The sequence below is a fragment of the Podarcis melisellensis genome (assembly GCF_964234715.1).
Source record: "Podarcis melisellensis genome assembly, chromosome: 3".
NCBI lineage: Eukaryota > Metazoa > Chordata > Lepidosauria > Squamata > Lacertidae > Podarcis > Podarcis melisellensis.
In genome coordinates this window covers 112,677,096-112,694,113 of record NC_138530.1, presented here as the reverse complement: position 1 = coordinate 112,694,113, position 17,018 = coordinate 112,677,096, and the positions used below count along the sequence as shown (strand labels likewise).

Below are 17,018 nucleotides of genomic sequence, written 5' to 3'. Positions count from 1 at the left end.
AGAACACTGTTAAAAATAGAAAAGACACAGTCCCACATGATGTTTACAGGAAAAATGGTCCTCAGAGGGAATACACTGAGAGGAAACGGCAGTAGTGATTCTGAAGCAAAGGAGGATTTGGGGGTCTATAAGGAAACAGTCGGGACGTGGGTGGCGCTGTGGGTTAAACCACAGAGCCTAGGACTTGCTGATCAGAAGGTCGGTGGTTCGAATCCCTGCAATGGGGTGAGCTCCCATTGCTCGGTCCCTGCTCCTGCCAACCTAGCAGTTCGAAAGCACGTCAAAGTGCAAGTAGATAAATAGGTACCACTCCGGTGGGAAGGTAAACGGTTCACCATACATGACCCAGAAGCGGTACGCTGGCTCCCTTGACCAACAAAGCGAGATGAGCAATGCAACCCCAGAGTTGGTCAAGACTGGACCTAATGGTCAGGGGTCCCTTTTGCCTTTACCTTTAAGGGAACAGTCCAAAATCCTAAATTCCTGAAGTGTGTGTAGAGAAGTCTGATCTATGGAAGATGTGTAAAAGAAAGTAACCTTAAGCCTGCAGCATACAGCCTATAACTTGAAACTGTATTCATTTTAGTAAATAGCAACAGCACTGTTTGTTACATTTCGGTGGAAGAAGAAGAACCAAAACTCCTTGTTTACATCTGTTATAATAAAGTTTGTTTGCAACCTGTTTTCACAAAGAAAAAACCCACTGTTGCTCGTGATTCATTCTCCATTTGGGGATTTCACCTGAGGGAAAGTGAAACAGAGGACCAGCCCAGTGGTGCCAGGAAGAGAAAGTGCCGTTGCGCTATTGCATATGTCAGAGGAGCTCAAGAAAACCCCAGGAAAACCATGAAGGTAATGTCCATTTCCAAGGATATGTTCAGTGTATATAAGAAAGTCTCTAAAACAGTTATAATTGCCAGCCTTCTCTTCTTTTTCACTGAGATGACATCATTCTAGAAGACCTGGAGGAAGAGCAGGGGCCTTGAAGTTGTCCATCATCTGTGAGCAGCAGGACAGCAGACTGAGAAGACAAACAAGTCACCTAGTCTAAGTCTTCCCTACTAGGGTGAGAGGCGCTGTGTTTCCATTATGCTGATTCTTTCTAAATTTGCATGTGTGCATTGAAACTAGCATATGCAAATCTGTCCGTCCCCCGATTTGGCCACCCTGATACCCTCTCTTCTTTCTCTTCCAATAAAAAATTCAGGAACAATGAGCCAGAGCCAAAGAATGTCAGTAGGGGGTGAGAATTTAGGTGAACCGCCTTTCTCTCATGTGATACTTCTTAGTAAAGGTGGAACTCCTTGGAAATTACGGAAGGACTGTACCTTGGGGGTGGGCAGTCTGATTGATATACAGAAAGCCACAGGTGTGATTCCCAGCATCTCTGGATAAGACCAAAGGAAACTGCCTTGTAGTTCCAGGATCAAATCAGAAACCGGGGTGGCTTCTGTAAATCTGGGACTGTCCCTGGAAAAGAGGGATACTTGGAGGGTCTGGAATCTCTCCTAGCTCTGCTCAGAGATGCTGGGGTTTTATTTTATTTTTATATTTTTTTTTTCAAAAATTTTATTAGTTTTCACAATATTATAAACAAACAAACACACAAGACAAACAAACATAAATCATAGCCTTATTGAAAATTTCACCTATTAACTTTGTTAAGTGACTTCCTCGCTTCCCCTTGGTTGAATTTCATTGCATGCCCTTTTAATGGGTTTCCAAATCCCAATTCTTATGAAATTTAACTTAAACATTAACATCCTTAAATCTTCACCTTATGGAATTAAACATATTAATTCATCACTTAACATAAATAAAATCCTAAGCCAATTAAGTATCTGCAAGCTATTTTCAGTTAATTTAAATTCACAAATTTAACTAGATAATCATTAAATTGGAGGTCTTTAAGCAGAGGCTTGACAACCATATGTCAGGAGTGCTCTGATGGTGTTTCCTGCTTGGCAGGGGGTTGGACTCCATGGCCCTTGTGGTCTCTTCCAACTCTATGATTCTAAGTGTCATCTTCTAAGTGTCATCTATGATTAAATTTAGTCCACTCTTCCTGATACTCCTCCTCCTCCTCCTGGTCGCAGACTCTTCCGGTTAGGCCGGCTAGCTCCAAAAAATCCATCATCTTCATCTGCCATTCATCTATTGTTGGTAATTCTTGGGTTTTCCACTTTTTAGCTGACAAAATACGAAAACTGTGTGAGATGCTGGGGTTTTTAAAACCTGGGATCTTTTGCATGCCAAATGGGTGAGTGGACTGTCCCCTGCCTGAAATGGTGGACAGCCACTGCCAGTCTCTGCAGAGCCAGGTGGGGCAAGGGCAGGATTTAGTGCAAAGCAGCTTCCTAAGTTTCTAACTCATTTTGTCCAGAGTGGCTGTTTCCACCAGCCGATCTCCGTTGAGATAAGCCTTGTGTCTGGCACACGGCAGGCATGGTTTTCCCTTCCACTAGGGAATGAGAAATCTATGGAATGCATGAAAAGAGAAGCGGGAGGGAGGTCAGTGATACTGGAAGGTGATCCTTTTCTCAGTTGAAGCAGGTCACACGCCTACGGAGGCTTGAATGGTGCTTGCTGGCTCTTTCTCCATCAGTACCTTTTTGTTCCTTGCCTGGGATTTGCTGGGCACTTACATGCCTCCTTGCCTGGCTCCATGCAGAGCCCATGGGAATTTGGACAGAGTGGTACAGACATCGCCGGCAGAGACCACGATCGCTGACTATCCCTTTCAGGGAGGTCTTATGACTAACACCCCACTTCTTGATATATTAAAGAAGCGGGTAGACCCAACACACGACACCGGTCTCAGCTGAAACAAAGAGAAAGGCATTGCACTGCAATCCGAAGGAAACTGCGGTGAGTAAGTCTTCGAAGCTTATTTGCTCAAAAAGGGCCGCGGTGGTAGACGTCTGTGTGTAAAATTCTGGAAGGAAACAAGACATTGTGTTTCTGAACACAGAGAACCACTGAGGCTGTTTAAATCTAGCTGGTGAGTCCGTTTTGTTCATTTGCCTAGGAAGATTTAAAAGTAATATGCATTAGAAGTCCTTGTTCAGTCTATAGCTGAAAAATAGCTACCTTTGTATTTTCCCTGTTCTATAGCTTTGTCTAGCTTAAGGACTTTTAATAGACTTTTATCATGCTCATGCCAAAGTTCAGTAATAGTGAACATTTTTCCTGTTTTGTATCTCTTGTTTTCTAGGATCAATATAGCAAAAACAACTTTCTCTCTCACACACATGCAACTTTCTTTGTACCATTTTTTTAAAATTCAAAGTTAATATCTTGCCACTGTGTACAACCTTTGTGACCAGACATTCTGGCCAACGTTCCTTATACCTGATACATGGAATGGAGCGAGAACCCTTTTGCCATTACAGATGTTACATTATATGTCCAGCATGGCATTTAATAATCAGTAGCCTGGTACTCACAGGTGACCAGAAATTCCATGCAGGTGAATGAGTGGACTGATTTTAAACCCTGCCAAAGAATCCATGCTTTTACATTGTTTCTGCAAATATGTTACAAAAGGTTCCCATTCTTTTCCAAAGTCACTATTATCTTTTCCACGCAGTTTATCTGTCAATTTTGCTAATTGTGCATATTCCATCAACTTTTCATGCCATTGTTCTTTGGGTGGCATTTCTCCCGTCTTCCAGTTTTGTGCCATTAAAATTCTTGCTGCTGTTGTCACATACATAAATAGTGTCCTCAATTCTTTCTTCACATCTTGTCCTAAAATACCCAACGGAAAAGCTTCTACTTTCTTTACAAATGCTGTTTTAAACGACGCTCCCTCCTTTCCAACCGGTGTAGAAACACAACTCTCCACCTTTCCACTGCCAGCCCCTGACAGGCTACTAAGACTTTTTGCAGGCTAGTAACTTTAGTGGGATATTCACAGTGCTGTGTTCGTATTTGGTTTGATTGTCATTTCTGTTGGTGACAACCTTCCCCGTTGCTGGTTGCTATGCAGACTTGAGACCATTTTTCGGCAGATCTGCCTTCATGCTGCCCTTTTCCATCACTACCCTCCTTCTGTCGCTTGGTTCCTCGAACGTTGGAGGCTGCGAGCACAACCATGAACCACAGAATCTGAACACAGAGTTTGCCCTCACTCTCTACCAACGCTGGGCAGAGCGCAACCATGGTACCAACCTCGCCATCTCCCCAGTGAGCGTGGCTCTTTCTTTGGGGCTTCTGCAGTTTGGAGCGCAAGGGAGGACACTGGAACAACTGCAGCACGCTCTGGGATACAGCACTCATGGTAAGGCAGCCTTCTGAGAAACAGCGCAGGCTGTCGTGAGCTTCGCCTTACAGCTTGGACCCGTCCTGGGGGGGGAAAAGCATATAAAAACAAAAGCAAGTCATACAAGGGGACTTACTTCTGAGTTAACCCCCTTTCATGCCATGGTCTTCACTTCAATGGGCTTTACATGCACATCCTATACCTTTCAAGTAGATTCTTTCCCCCAAAGAGTTCTGGGCACTGTAGTTTACTCCTCACAGAGTTGCCAGTCCCAGCAACACTTCAGGAACTGCAGTGCCCAAAATTCTTTAAGGAAAGAATGTGCCTCAGGGGCTGGACTAGATGGCCCTTAAAGGTAAAGGGACCCCTGACCATTAGGTCTGGTCGTGGCCGACTCTGGGGTTGCGGCGCTCATCTCGCTTTACTGACCGAGGGAGCCGGCGTACAGCTTCTGGGTCATGTGGCCAGCATGACTAAGCCGCATCTGGCGAACCAGAGCAGCACACGGAAATGCCGTTTACCTTCCCGCCGGAGTGGTACCTATTTATCTACTTGCACTTTGATGTGCTTTCGAACTGCTAGGTTGGCAGGAGCAGGGACTGAGCAACGGGAGCTCACCCCGTCGCAGGGATTTGAACCAACAACCTTCTGATCAACAAGTCCTAGACTCTGTGGTTTAACCCACAGCGCCACCCGCATCTCATAAACGGCCCTTAGGTCCCTTCTAACTCTACAATTCTATGATTCTGTGAATGCACATGGAACCACGTATTGGTGTGTGCTGAAAGCTATCCACACTTTGGTTCTGTTGAAATCAGTTAGTCACAGCTAGCTAAGTCCCATTGATTTATGAAAGTGTGGCTAATTTACAGCACAATCCTATGCATGTCTACTCAGAAGTAAGCCCTGTTGACTTCAATGGGGGTTACTCCCAAATAAGTGGGTACAGGGTTGTGGATTCGTATCAACAGGGGAGGGGGCTTTTGATTTAAGTGTCTCACCTGAAATGGACAATTTATTGGGAAAGTGACTTAACAGTATTAACTTAATGATGTCTACTCAGAACTAAGTCCTAGTTTATTCCATGGGGCTTGCTCCCAAGTAAATGGACAAAGAAGTACCGATAATTACATGGCAAGAATGTAAAACGAAGAGAATAATCTCAGAATAATTCTTACCACTAATACTGCGGTAGCATCCAGCACAATCCTGTATATGTCTACTCAGAAGTAAGTCCTGCTGAATGCAGTGGCTCTTGCTCCCAGGTAAGTGCAGTTTGGATTTCACTCTTAGTAAATCAGTGTTCAGCCAGTGGTCATTCATTTTTTTTTTTTATATAAATATTTATTAAGGTTTTTTAATAAGAAAATACAATAATAATGAACATTATTGCTTTGTTTTAACAAAGTTTCATAATATTCTTGAGCTTCCTCCCGCCTCCCGCTCCCATTTGCATCTTTAATAATTTTTGTCAAGCAAATTATCATCTTATTTCCAAATCTATGACCACATGCTTAAATATCAATTCTTAATCTATTTTAATGATGGCCAATTATTTATAACCAAGCATCCTTCTTAACATTCCACTAAATCACAATATTTCTGCAGGTAGGTCTTGAATTTCTTCCAATCTTCTTCAATCCTTTCTTCTCCCAGGTCTCGGATTCTGCCAGTCATCTCCGCCAGTTGCATATAGTCCATCAGTTGCATCTGCCATTCTTCCAGTGTGGGTAGATCTTGAGTTTTCCAGTTCTTAGCAAGTAGTATCCTTGCTGCTGTTGTTGCGTACATGAAAAATGTTCTATCTTTCTTTAACACCTTCTGGTCTACAATGCCCAGAAGAAGGGCAGTGGTCATTCATTCTATCCCAGCCTCTTATTGGGGTTCCTCCCCCTTCTATTTTAGCCTTATGGTTATAAACTGGCCGTCATAAATATGGATTGTATGGCTCTACAAAAATGCATGACTTATAAGGCATGGTAAACAAATAAGGACTAATCATAGTCGGGGGAGCAGGGGGGGAGCTGCCCCCCTAAATCAAGTAAATAAATAAAAATACTTCACTAACTGACCAATCACGCCACTGATAGCTTAGTTCTGCCCCCTTCAACATAAATCCTGCCCCCCTAACATAAATCCTGGCTATGCCCATGAGCAGGAGGTCTGAAGGATGCAATAGATAGTTAGGAGCAGTGCTTTTTTTCTGGGGGGATGCATACCCCTAACATTTTTTGAATCTTTGTACTTTTGTCCATTTATTGTATTTATTTTTCCCCAATTCAAACTATAAAACGGTGATTTTCTTGAGTCAAAATGAGAGTACCCCTAAATATTATTTTAGAAAGAAGGCCCTGGTTAGGAGGAACACTGCCTCACTCCTTGAAATGGTCTTCTAAAGATCACGGGCTGACAGTTAAGGGCATTCTTCATCCCACTGTTTGTCCGTTGTTGAAGAGATTGATAACTGATACGGGGGGGGGGGCATGTCTTCTTCACCTTCTTCTTCGCTACAATATATCCATTTATTTCCAATTGTCAATGTCAAAAGGGACTAAAATCTATAAAATTCATAGAAAATCAACGTGCCAATTTGCTCAATTTCTCTAGGACTCCATGACACCTTCCCTGTCCTCCATAATCCCTCAAGCAAGGTGTCAAGACCCTAATCCTGTCAAATCACTCTGCTAAGCCTTTCCTCCAGGCAATGCCAGGTGGCAGACTATACATACTTGGACCATTGTCTTCTCATCACTGGTACTCAGGAAGTGCTTATCTGCGCATATCTCCAGCTCTGCATATTCCCCCTCCCTCCTCTATATGTTAATCCGGTGTAACCCAACCTCTCTTTAACGTATTCATGATGTAACTGGGATGTATTTTGCACTGTATTCTGGGACATGGAGGGAGTTTCAAAAGTTCATGTCACCCCTTTCTCGCTGTTCAATCTCGCCTTGAACTTGTTGCGCAATAAACTTGGATCTTCTGCAGCTTGTTCCTGTCTCCAGCTGAGCTCATTTTCCTCCGCAGGGACCCGCGGACTTAGTCCGACGAGCTGGGTGGCAGAGCAGCCTCGCACCCAGATTTTACCGTAACAATAACCCCAATAAATTACTTTGTTCTTAGATCAGGACGTTCAAGACTTCCTGCGCACTGTGTACAGAGAAGTGACCAACTCAAGCCAAAGCCCTGTCGTAGCACAGCTGGCGTGTGCCCTCTTTGTTCAAGCCGGAACGCATCTTTTGCCGCCGTTTGTTCAGCATGCCGCACTCTGGGCAAACAACACAGTACACCAGGCTAACTTCAGTGAGCCTAACAGGACCGCGGCTCAGATAAATGAATGGTTAGCCACAAGCACTGGAGGTAAAGTGACAATGCTCCCCTCCCTGACAGTTGTGCCATGCAGTTTTTAAATGCAGAACTTTAGCACCAGGGCTTTGAGATGTCAGCTAAGCAGACTGCAGGACACCTTCGGTCTGGAACCCAGGTTGATATGAAGCACACTGGGGGGGAAAGGGAACAGCTGCTATCATGGTAGGAATATGAGAAGCTGCCTTGTACCGAATCAGACCACTGGTCCATCTAGCCTCAGTTTTGTCTGCACTGGTAGGCAGCACCTTTGCATGGTTTTAGGCAGGATCCTCTCCCACCTGTATGTCCCCAACTCTATTTGAATAGACTAAAACCAAACAGGAAATCACGTCTCTTTCTGAATATCCTTTTCAAATACAAGTGATCAGTGTGACCTTTGCTACAGGATTAGCCTGAATGACTGTTGTCTCTTTTCTTTTGCAGATGGAGAAACAAGTTACCTATCCTTGGAAACTCTTGATTCCCCGCTTAACCAGATAGCTGTGGTGAGCGTGATGTCCTTCAAAAGCACTTGGCAAAGGAAATTCACCTTCACAGATACTCAGACCTTGTCCTTTACAACTACAGAGGGCCTCATCCTGAAAGTGCCTACTATGTATCTCAGCGCAGAAGTCAACTATGGTAATTATATTGGGGATGGATACAAACCACACAGAATGTCCACATGCCGTTTCATCTAGTCCAGTGTTTCCCAACCTTGGGCCTCCAGCTGTTTTTGAACTACAATTCCCATCATCCCTGACCACTGGTCTTGCTAGTGAGGGATGATGGGAGTTGTAGTCCAAAAACAGCTGGAGGCCCAAGGTTGGGAAACACTGATCTAGTCCAACCCCCTGCAAAGCATGAATCTCAGCTAAAGCATCCATGACAGATGGCCCTCCAGCCTCTGCTTAAACCTCCAATGAAGGAGAAAACAATGGTGAAAGCTGTGCTCCTCTGACAGTTTCCTCTGCAGCAGCAGAGGCGTGTGTTTTTGCATATTGAGATCTAATGGATCCAGAGCCTTAAAAATCAGGCCTATTTGACAGCCAAAAGCTTTTATACTGACAGCCAAGGAGAGGTACAAAGGGATATGTTGCATAGCTATTATCTTGCATGTGTCATTGTGAATATACCGTATTTTTTGCTCTATAAGACTCACTTTTCCCCTCCCAAAAAGTATGGGGAAATGTGTGTGCGTCTTATGGAGTGAATGCAGGCTGCGCTGCTATCCCAGAAGCCAGAACAGCAAGAGGGATTGCTGCTTTCACTGCACAGTGATCCCTCTTGCTGTTCTGGCTTCTGAGATTCAGAATATTTTTTTTCTTGTTTTCCTCCTCCAAAAACTAGGTGCGTCTTGTGGTCTGGTGCATCTTATAGAGCAAAAAATACGGTATATGTTGCTGCTTGATTGCAAACTTTGTAAGTTTGGTTTAACAGAGAGAGACAGAGAAAACCACGCTCCACGTATTTCCCCTTCCTTGGTCTGGCTTGCAGTTGCAGCACTGAGCTTTTAGGGAAATAACTAAGCCTCACTTACTCTGAGGGACGCGGGTGGCACTGTGGTCTAAACCACAGAGCATAGGGCTTGCTGATCAGAAGGTCGGCGCAACGGAGTGAGCTCCCGTTGCTCAGTCCCTGCTGCTGCCAACCTAACAGTTCAAAAGCTCGTCAAAGTGCAAGAAGATAAACAGGTACTGCTCCAGCGGGAAGATAAACGGCGTTTCTGTGCGCTGCTCTGGTTCACCAGAAGCGGCTTAGTCATGCTGGCCACATGACCCAGAAGCTGTCTGCCTCCCTCGGCCAGTAACAGTCAGGGGTCCCTTTAACTTTACACTTACTCTGGGAGCAACCACTTCTACCTTTTGGGAAAGAGCTGTCGCTCTCAGAGTAAACAAGAGCTGCCTGTTTCTCAAAAAACCTGCTACGCTTGCCACTCAACTGTAGGAGTTGTGCATCAGCTTCACTCTGAATTGGCTTTATGACCTTGTAGTGATGAACTCAGAATCCCATTACATTGCATTGCCCGCAGACCTTTGAAAAAGCCAAAAAGGCAGAGAAGCAGCTACAAAACCAGAATGCAAGCATGGAAATGCCAATGTTACATTATTTTTGTTGCTGTCATTACTACAAAAGTGCTTTCCGATTAACCTTAACCGCTGAGTCACTTGAATAGTCCTAAACAAACATTTCCCCCCCCCCCCAAAAAAACAGGTGAATTTCTACTGGACTCTCTGGAACGGGTCAGTGTGGTTGAACTGCCCTACCTGGGGGAGGCAGTCAGTATGTTTGTGGTGCTTCCATCTGACAGGAGAACACCTCTAGCTGAGATCGAGAGGTACCTCTCAGCCCGAAACTTCCCGCTGTGGTCCAACAGCCTGAGAAGAACAAAGATGGACCTATTTCTCCCCAGGTAAAGGTTAGATGTACACACATTTGCCTGGCCTTTTTGGAATTTGATCTTTGGTTGTGGAGAGCGGAGGTGTGGGTATGCGTGAACACAACTGTAGGGGAGGACAACATTATTATGAACAGGAAATGATGACTAAAGTTGGGGTGGCTGGAATTGTAAAAGAATAGAGGAGAAGAAAACTAGCTTTTATGAGAGTCAGTTAGGGTGAGAGGAGAGGGGGAACAAGTAGAGGTGTAATGCACATAATCCAGAATCTCTAAGGCTTTCCTTAGGGCTCCTTTAGTTTCAAACCATTTAGCAGACTTACAAGACGGGTTTTAGATTAGGAACAGTGAAATATACTCGGAGTCGAGTGTGGATTTCGTGCTCTTTATTCAGCTCATAGTAGCGAGGAATGAAAGTTCCCCCAAAATATCTGCTTTATATACATTATTTACACAATGGGCCGCACAGGATTGGCTAATTCCGGGATTCTCCTGTAGGCCAATCAGGTTGCAGATTCACTTCCACCTGGAGCTGGATTGGGTGGCTCCTGTGGACCAATCATACTGCTGCATTGTTCTAGGACCAATCAGACTGCTGCATTTTGGATCCTATTGTTCTAGGACCAATCAGACTGCTGCATTTTGGGTCCTATTCAACTCAGTACATAACAAACAGGTTTAGAAAACTGGCACATGAAATGCTTGTGCATTCGCAGAGTTGAGGCAAAGAGCAATAAATAAGCTGTGCAGACGAAATGTCATGCTCCCGTATTTTACCTCAGCAACATTGGTAGTAGTCATAATGCATGTAATTTCCACATTATAGAAGGCAACTCAGGATACAGTACAAATGATCCATAGGAGCCTTGTCAGAAAGTAACTGGGAAGTAACTGGAATGCTTCATGCCTGCATCCTCTTGCATACATGATTAAATCCCATTCTGGATGGCACTTTGCTAGCACATCTTATGGTTCCATCATAATATTACAATGCTTTGTTTTTCTGTCATCATTTTGTTTCACTGAATAAAGAAATATTGTATTTCTCAACTGATGGCAATGATAAACTGCTGGGGTGAAATTGGTCTTTTAAGTAAATACATACAAACTAAAGGAGTACAAAAATCTGTGAGTGAGGATGGAAAAGAGATGCAGAGACCACCAGTGTGGCTTAGTGTTGTGGGACTGCTTCTGATTTTGTCCCTGGGTGCAATTATCCTTCTGCTTTTGAGTCCTCATGCCTTGAAGAACAGGAGTCTCAACCCAGGGCCATGTAATTGCCATGGCTTTATTCCTGTAAACAGGTGGGTTATAATAAGGAGCAAAACAAAGATAGGAGCAGTTTGCAAGTGGCATGTCTAAATGTCCACCCATCAAAATTTCAGGTTCAGAATCGAAAACCACTTGGACCTGAAAATGCTTTTGCCTACATTAGGAATTACAGACATGTTTGATCCGACTATGGCCAATTTCAAAGGGATTTCAGGTAAGTCTCACACACTTTGTTGGTGTGTTGGATCCCCTTGTCCATTTTGTGGCAGTGATTCAGGGCAACAGATCTTTCCAACTGGCAAAGCCAAAGTCAAGGGTCCGCATGGTTGGGCATCTCCTGAAGACCCACATCCCAGCAGAGGACCTCCTAACCAGAGCCCTGTGGACCTTCTTTCCAGCTTGCTCCCTTTCACTCTAGTTCAGACAACCAGGGAAAACACTAGTACCTGCTTGTTTCCTCTTGGCTTGGCCAGCAAGCAGAGGGAGCCTTGCTGAATCAGCCTGTGCTGGTCCCGGGGGCAGTGGCGTAGCGTGGGTTGTCAGCACCCAGGGCAAGGCAAGTAATTTGCGCCCCCTAACCCGTGGATTTGCACCCCCTAACCCGTGGATTTGCGCCCCCTAACCCTAACTCCCAGATGTTGCGCCTGGTGCAGCCGGCCCCCCTGCACCCCCCACGCTACTCCACTGCCCGGGGGGGTGGGTTACCATGAGGCGTGGTCAGAGTCTGGTCCTGGGTCAAGGGTCTGGAGTCTTTCCACCAAGGGTGAAGTGGGGTCTAAAGCAAGAAGCCGGGCGTGGCTGGGAACTCCGGAAGAACAGGTCTGGGTGCTGGCAGAAACAGGTTTCCAACGACATTGCTCCCACAACCTGGGACTGGGCTGACTGGCCTTTATCTTCTCTGAGGCCAGGGGCGGCCCCAGCCCACAAGTGACCCGCCTCTCCTGGCCTTAAGGCGAGCACTCCTCCTGAGAGAACCCAGTTCCCTCCGCCTCTCTGCCCTGAGCCTCTGCAGCTCGGGAGAGCTGGACCCAAGGGCAACCTCAGCTTCCCCTGACAGGGCTGGGAGAGGAGCACCTGCAGGCAATGGGTCCTCAACCACCTCTGGAGCCAGAGTGGATTCATCTGATGTCTGCTCCTGAGGATCTGGCACAGGTGTGGGCCCTTCAGATTCAAGGCCCTGCCCCGGCTCAGCCAGCCCTGGAGGCGGGGACTCCTGTGCAGGCTGGGATTCCTCCGGTTCAGCCTCTGAATCAGATTCCCAGGCCATAACACAGCCCCAAAGCCCATCTCATTCAACATTCTGTTCCCACCATGTCCTCCCAGGTGCCTATGGGGAGCCCACAACCAGTCCTTTCCCTCTCAATATCCCCAGCAATTCAGAAGCATTTTGTCATTTCACCTGGAGGTAATAGAACCATGGAGATCATCTGCAGGAGGGCCTTTGGTCGTTCCCCGAGTTGGCGATGTTCATTTAACAAGAAGAAACCAAGCCTTTAGTGCCATTGGCCCAATCCTGTGGAGCACGCTGCCAATAGAGATTCAGAGGGTGCTTTCTGTGCCAGTGTTTAAACGCGTGCTGAAAACCTTTCTGCTCTACTGATGTCTGTTTTTAATTTCTTTTTGCTTTTAACTTTTCATGACTTTATCATTGGGCTTCATGTTTTTATATTGATGTGAACCACTGTGATATATCTTTCTGAAACAGCAGTACATCAGTGGATCTATTTCCCATAATTTGTCTAGTCCCTTTTAAAGCCATTCAGGTAGGCAGCCACCATTACATCCTGCGAATAAGGTCCATCTTTTCCTGTGTTTTGACTCTTGCACCATTCAGCAGTACTAGACAAATAAGATTTTCAGTATTAATATGAAAGTAAGGTGTGGGTTGGGGCGTGGGTGGCGCTGTGGGTTAAACCACAGAGCCTAGGGCCTGCCGATCAGAAGGTCAGTGGTTCGAATCCCCGCGACGGGGTGAGCTCCTGTTGCTCGGTCCCTGCTCCTGCCAACCTAGCAGTTCGAAAGGACGTCAGAGTGCAAGTAGATAAATAGGTACTGCTCCAGCGGAAAGGTAAACAGTGTTTCTGTGCGCTGCTCTGGTTCACCAGAAGCGGCTTAGTCATGCTGGCCACATGGCCCGGAAGCTGTACGCCGGCTCCCTTGGCCTATAAAGCGAGATGAGCACCGCAACCCCAAAGTCGGTCACGACTGAACCAAGTGGTCAGGGGTCCCTTTACCTTTAAGGTTTTATTGGCTTTGCGTTGACAACTGGAATGACTAGTAATGGTTTTCTTTGCTAGAACAAGAACATCTTTATATCTCAGAAGCTACCCACAGAGCAAGGATTGAAGTGACAGAAGATGGAACAAAGGCCTCAGGCACTACAGGTAAACCAGGTGGAGATGGTTCTTGCATTAGCCTTGATAACCAGCACAGGCTGATTATTTACATTTATTCAATTCCTAAACCATTGCCCTTCAGTCCCACAGAACTAATTCCTCCAGTTTGCCAGTAGAAGGTTCTGGGATGTTATGTACATAATGATTGCAAGCAATATAGGGAGGAACTTACCCAATTCAAACCGCAGTCCAAATTCCACATCAGATGATTAGTGGGTTCAGCATGAGTTCATTGCCAAAGAGTTATTTGTCAAGCAGAATAGTGCAAAGGTGGGATGGGCTTAGGGCAACTGCACAAAAGTGCCTAGCTTGACAAAAAAGCCACCCTGTTACCTATGCTGATATTGGCAAACCATTTCTGTTGCAGTCCATTTCACAAGGGAGAAAGCTTTTCTCAAGCCTCCCTCCCTTCAGAGGATGAAATTGATTACATCAGAAAGCATAGCTACATAATTAAATTTAATCATTACAGACAACCAGTGATATGAGGAATAAAGCTCCACATGGAGTTAGTTGGAAGTCACTTTTTTATTTTTCATTTTATTTTTTCCGATTGTAGCTTATGTTATGTTTATATCCTTGTAATTTTGTTTTTGTTTTTTCTTCTGTTTATGTATTATATGTTCGTTTTATTCAGGGTTTGTTTGTATGATGTATAAGCATAAATTTAATTTTTTTAAAAAAAGAAAATAAAAGAAAGCATACCTCCGTGAGAGGTTTCCAACTTACAGTGGGAAAGAACAAACAAGGGCCAATGGATCTACATAAGTGCAAGGGCCCAGCCAGTAGGGTATCCAACTTGTGAATATTCCCAGAGTTTGACAATATGGGCTGCAAATATGGGAACCAGCCCAGGAAGTGGCTTGGTGTTCATCGGCCATGACACCCACATTCCTGCAGTTCACCTGAACAGGTCAGGGGTGGTGGCACCAGCCACGACTGATCAGGGCAGACTTTTATTTCAACGCTAGCGTGGTAATGTTGACTTCTTGTGAGACTTCTGGCACTCCCTACTTGTTGTTGTTTTTTTAACCACACAGCTATGGTGTTGCTAAAACGATCCCGGGCTCCTGTCTTCAAAGCTGATAGACCTTTTAATTTTCTCCTTAGGCAAGGCAGAACAGGTAAATATCAATTAAATTTATCCGTAGAAGTTATGATGATGATAGCAAGTTATGATGATGAAGTTATGATGATGATAGCAAAATGCTGTTGCCTTCTTTAAGACACTATATAGCTTGGAAGTCCATAAAAGTTCACAAAACCAAAGAAAATAAAAATTGGGGATTGCTTTCTTGAAAGCATCATCACACCAAAGACTGTGTGTTAGTCTCCTGACATGGGTGTAGCCAGGGAGGAGGGGAGGTAGCTGCTCCCTAAATCAAGTAAATCAATAAAAATACTTAATTAACTGATCAGTTGTGTCACAGATAACTCGGCTCTGCCCTTACCCCCCAAATAAAGCCTGCCCCACATAAATGCTGTTTACACCCATGGCGCCTGGTATCAGTTTTCCTAATCCAGGATGATACTTTCAAGGATGCAATTTCAGCCACATTTATTCTGAGCCTTATGAAGAACTGCACCCTTTTCCCCATACCCTTCCCAAATAAATTGATTGTATTTCCCTTTTCACAGCAGGTTAAGAGAATGCCCTATTCAAAACCATTTTCTTCCTTTTATTGTTGTTGTGGTTAATTAAATTTTTATGCCACCCTTAATCCGTAGATCTCAGGACGGTTCCTTGATTAGCTGTTCTTCCTTCTGTTAACCCAGTTATATAAAGTTAAATAATTTTTTTGCTAGAAGTGAGGGCTGCTGATGAACATCTTTCCCATTCCCAGTTTTCAAATGTGACTGACTTTCATTAATCACCTCCACATCCCCTCCCCACCCTGTTCTATAAAAACAATTAAATTTAAGTTGCATCAGTATGAGCATTTATAAAATGAAATTGAAGAAACTAATAATAATTTCTTTCTTTCTTTTTTTACAGGTTCAATTCTGTTTATAGGAAGACTTACAAATCCTACTGAGTGAACTTGTCCTATCCATGCTTCCATATATCTGCATTCCCATAAAATAAAAAAAGCATTAATAGGACGTTTTAAGTGTTGTGACTATCAAGGGGAAGTTATGTGAAACTTATGGCTGTAAATAAAAAGAGATGCTTTTTGCCATTTCTGTGGTTGTTCTCTTCTGTTATAGCAGTTATAGACTTCTGGAAAATGCCTTAGGGCTCCTGCGTTCAAATCCTCTTGTGGGTTTCCCTCAGGCATTTGGTGAAGCTCTTCAACAGCTTAGCCCAGTTGGTTAGAGCACGGCGCTGATAACGTCAAGGTGGCAAGTGTGATCCCCAGATGGGCCAGCCATATATTTCTTCATTGCAAGGGGTTGGACTAGATGATCCTCAGGTTCCCTTCCAACTCTACAATTCTTTGATTCTGTGATTCTTATGTTCTCAAGCTCCCCTGGTGCCAGCCAGGTGTGGCCACTCAGTTTCCTCAAGTACTTGAGGAATGGCAGCCTGTCATAAGAGGATGACAGCTGATGGGCAGCAACAAGCCTCTCCTATCTGCTGGGATTGCCAGCCGACATACGCTGTGCCTACTCAAAGATGCCTGTTGCTTACAGATAAAGGTAAAGGGACCCCTGACCATTAGGTCCAGTCGTGGCTGACTCTGGGGTTGCGGCGCTCATCCCGCTTTATTGGCCGGGGGAGCTGGCATACAGCTTCCGGGTCATGTGGCCAGCATGACTAAGCCGCTTCTGGCGAACCAGAGCAGTTTACCTTCCCACTGGAGGGGTACCTATTTATCTACAATGCACTTTGACGTGCTTTTGAACTGCTAGGTTGGCAGGAGCAGGGACCGAGCAACGGGAGCCCACCCGGTTGCGGGGATTCAAACCACCGACCTTCTGATCAGCAAGTCCTAGGCTCTGTGGTTTAACCCACAGCGCCACCTGCGTCCCTTACAGCTACAGCAATCTAATTCTAGTTTGTGTAAGGGAGTTTCTACCTTGTTATCTTTTTCTCCTGGTTTTCCTGCAAAGAACTCAGTGATGATTTAGCTTCATCATCTCCACCCCTTTGCCCCTCAGTGAAGGAAATCAGGCTGAGAGACTGACTTCTCATAGTGAGGTTCACAGCTTTTAAATCTGGGCATTTCCACCATCGAAAACATCTCTCTAGTCACACACATGGACCGACACATTCCTTATGTGCTGCCAGAGCAGGGCCACAGGGAGTTAGTGCAGAGCCCTGGAGAGATGCTCTGAACCACACATTTCCCCCAATACCTGCCACGTGCTGCTTCCACTGCTGGGCCAGCAAATTGCCT

General features: G+C 45.0%; 1 protein-coding gene across 2 annotated transcripts; it reads left to right on the top strand.

Annotated features, from left to right (window-relative positions):
- Nucleotides 1-475: 475 nt before the first annotated feature.
- SERPINE3 (serpin family E member 3) lies at nucleotides 476-15,857 on the top strand. Of its 2 annotated transcripts, XM_081906437.1 has the most exons (10): nucleotides 476-1,066; nucleotides 2,787-3,001; nucleotides 3,992-4,282; nucleotides 7,388-7,624; nucleotides 8,057-8,254; nucleotides 9,827-10,025; nucleotides 11,395-11,495; nucleotides 13,579-13,665; nucleotides 14,718-14,801; nucleotides 15,674-15,857. In XM_081906437.1, the coding sequence occupies exons 3-10, from the start codon at nucleotides 4,024-4,026 to the stop codon at nucleotides 15,715-15,717; spliced, it is 1,209 nt and encodes a 402-aa protein (XP_081762563.1). In that variant the 5' UTR covers nucleotides 476-1,066; nucleotides 2,787-3,001; nucleotides 3,992-4,023; the 3' UTR covers nucleotides 15,718-15,857. The 2 variants fall into 2 exon arrangements, with proteins under 2 accessions (XP_081762563.1, XP_081762564.1); XM_081906438.1 differs by lacking the exon at nucleotides 476-1,066 and having other exon boundaries at nucleotides 2,770-2,868.
- Nucleotides 15,858-17,018: the final 1,161 nt, after the last annotated feature.